This window comes from Perkinsus marinus (assembly GCF_000006405.1).
Source record: "Perkinsus marinus ATCC 50983 genomic scaffold scf_1104296929336, whole genome shotgun sequence".
Taxonomy (NCBI): domain Eukaryota; phylum Perkinsozoa; order Perkinsida; family Perkinsidae; genus Perkinsus; species Perkinsus marinus.
In genome coordinates this window covers 1-1,117 of record NW_003216489.1, presented here as the reverse complement: position 1 = coordinate 1,117, position 1,117 = coordinate 1, and the positions used below count along the sequence as shown (strand labels likewise).

The 1,117-nt window shown below is 44.9% G+C and overlaps 1 protein-coding gene across 1 annotated transcript; it reads right to left on the bottom strand.

Moving 5' to 3' along the window:
• Positions 1-586: 586 nt before the first annotated feature.
• Pmar_PMAR025195 (hypothetical protein) lies at positions 587-994 on the bottom strand (the record flags this gene model as incomplete). The annotated part of the gene is made up of 1 exon (XM_002787504.1): positions 587-994. One exon carries the CDS (start codon positions 992-994, stop codon positions 587-589), a length of 408 nt encoding a protein of 135 aa, XP_002787550.1.
• Between the last annotated feature and the right edge of the window lie 123 nt (positions 995-1,117).

Below are 1,117 nucleotides of genomic sequence, written 5' to 3'. Positions count from 1 at the left end.
TCCTTAGGATCCCCAACAGCCAACATTAGTAACAGCTCTCCTCGCAAAGCCCATATATGACCCATCGCTTCGGGCGAGTTGATTAAATTAGCGCACCAGATCTACAATCATGCGTGATAATTGCCCTGTATATAATATACACTGTATATTATACAGTATATTGACCCATCATACCATTGATACAGTAAGTCTTACTGAGTTAGATTCAGGTGTTCTACTGATGTATGTCGAATCAATCATCCTTAGCTCATCTACTCTGCGTTGTAGTGGATACGTAAAAGATAGGCAAATCCCCTTTGACATCTGTGGCCACTACGGTAACAATAGTGGTATGAAAACCAATGGCGGACAATGTGATTCGGCGAATAGTTACCCTCGTCCTCACGAGTCACAGTGCGAGCTCTGGGAACGAATGAGTCGCACAGTGTCTCTTGAGCTCCGTTTACTCTACCAGAAACAATCCGGATTTCCAATAAAACACAACAGAATATTAATGATTGGACCACTCACCTAGATGTGATTACACGATTACTCAGAAAATAAAATTCGACCAACATAGTTGATGCTAAGGAATACCTAAACTAGGCTAACAATAGTAGGGTTCACCTTCGCAGTCACTATCAGTGGGGGCAAAGCAAAGAGAACCATCATCCTTCTCGATGATACCGAAACAAACCGCCGGATTCTGCCAAGTCTTGCAATACGATCCCCACTTGGAATCGCGGCACTGAGACATATCATTGCAGACGTCCTGACAGGTGGGTGTGGGTTCGGGACAAGCCACCGGCTCCAACGTGTAGTCATCACAGGTGTCCTGTTCGGTCGGCTGGAAGCAGTAACCATCATCCTTATGGTAGAGACCGAAGCAGACACCGTTGCCCTTGCAGTAGGAGCCATACTTGGAGTCAGCACAGGGAGAATAACCATCACAAATATCCTGACAATACTCGGCGACGGCCACGGACAGAGCAGCGATGGTGAAAACGACCTTCATGGGGAAGAAGAAGATTAATGTCAACTAACATAAAGGTTTTGTTCTGCTCAGACTAGAGATGATTATGTATGATAAGTATCATAACAGAGCCAAGACAAATCTGCAGCTCTACTGAATCACCTA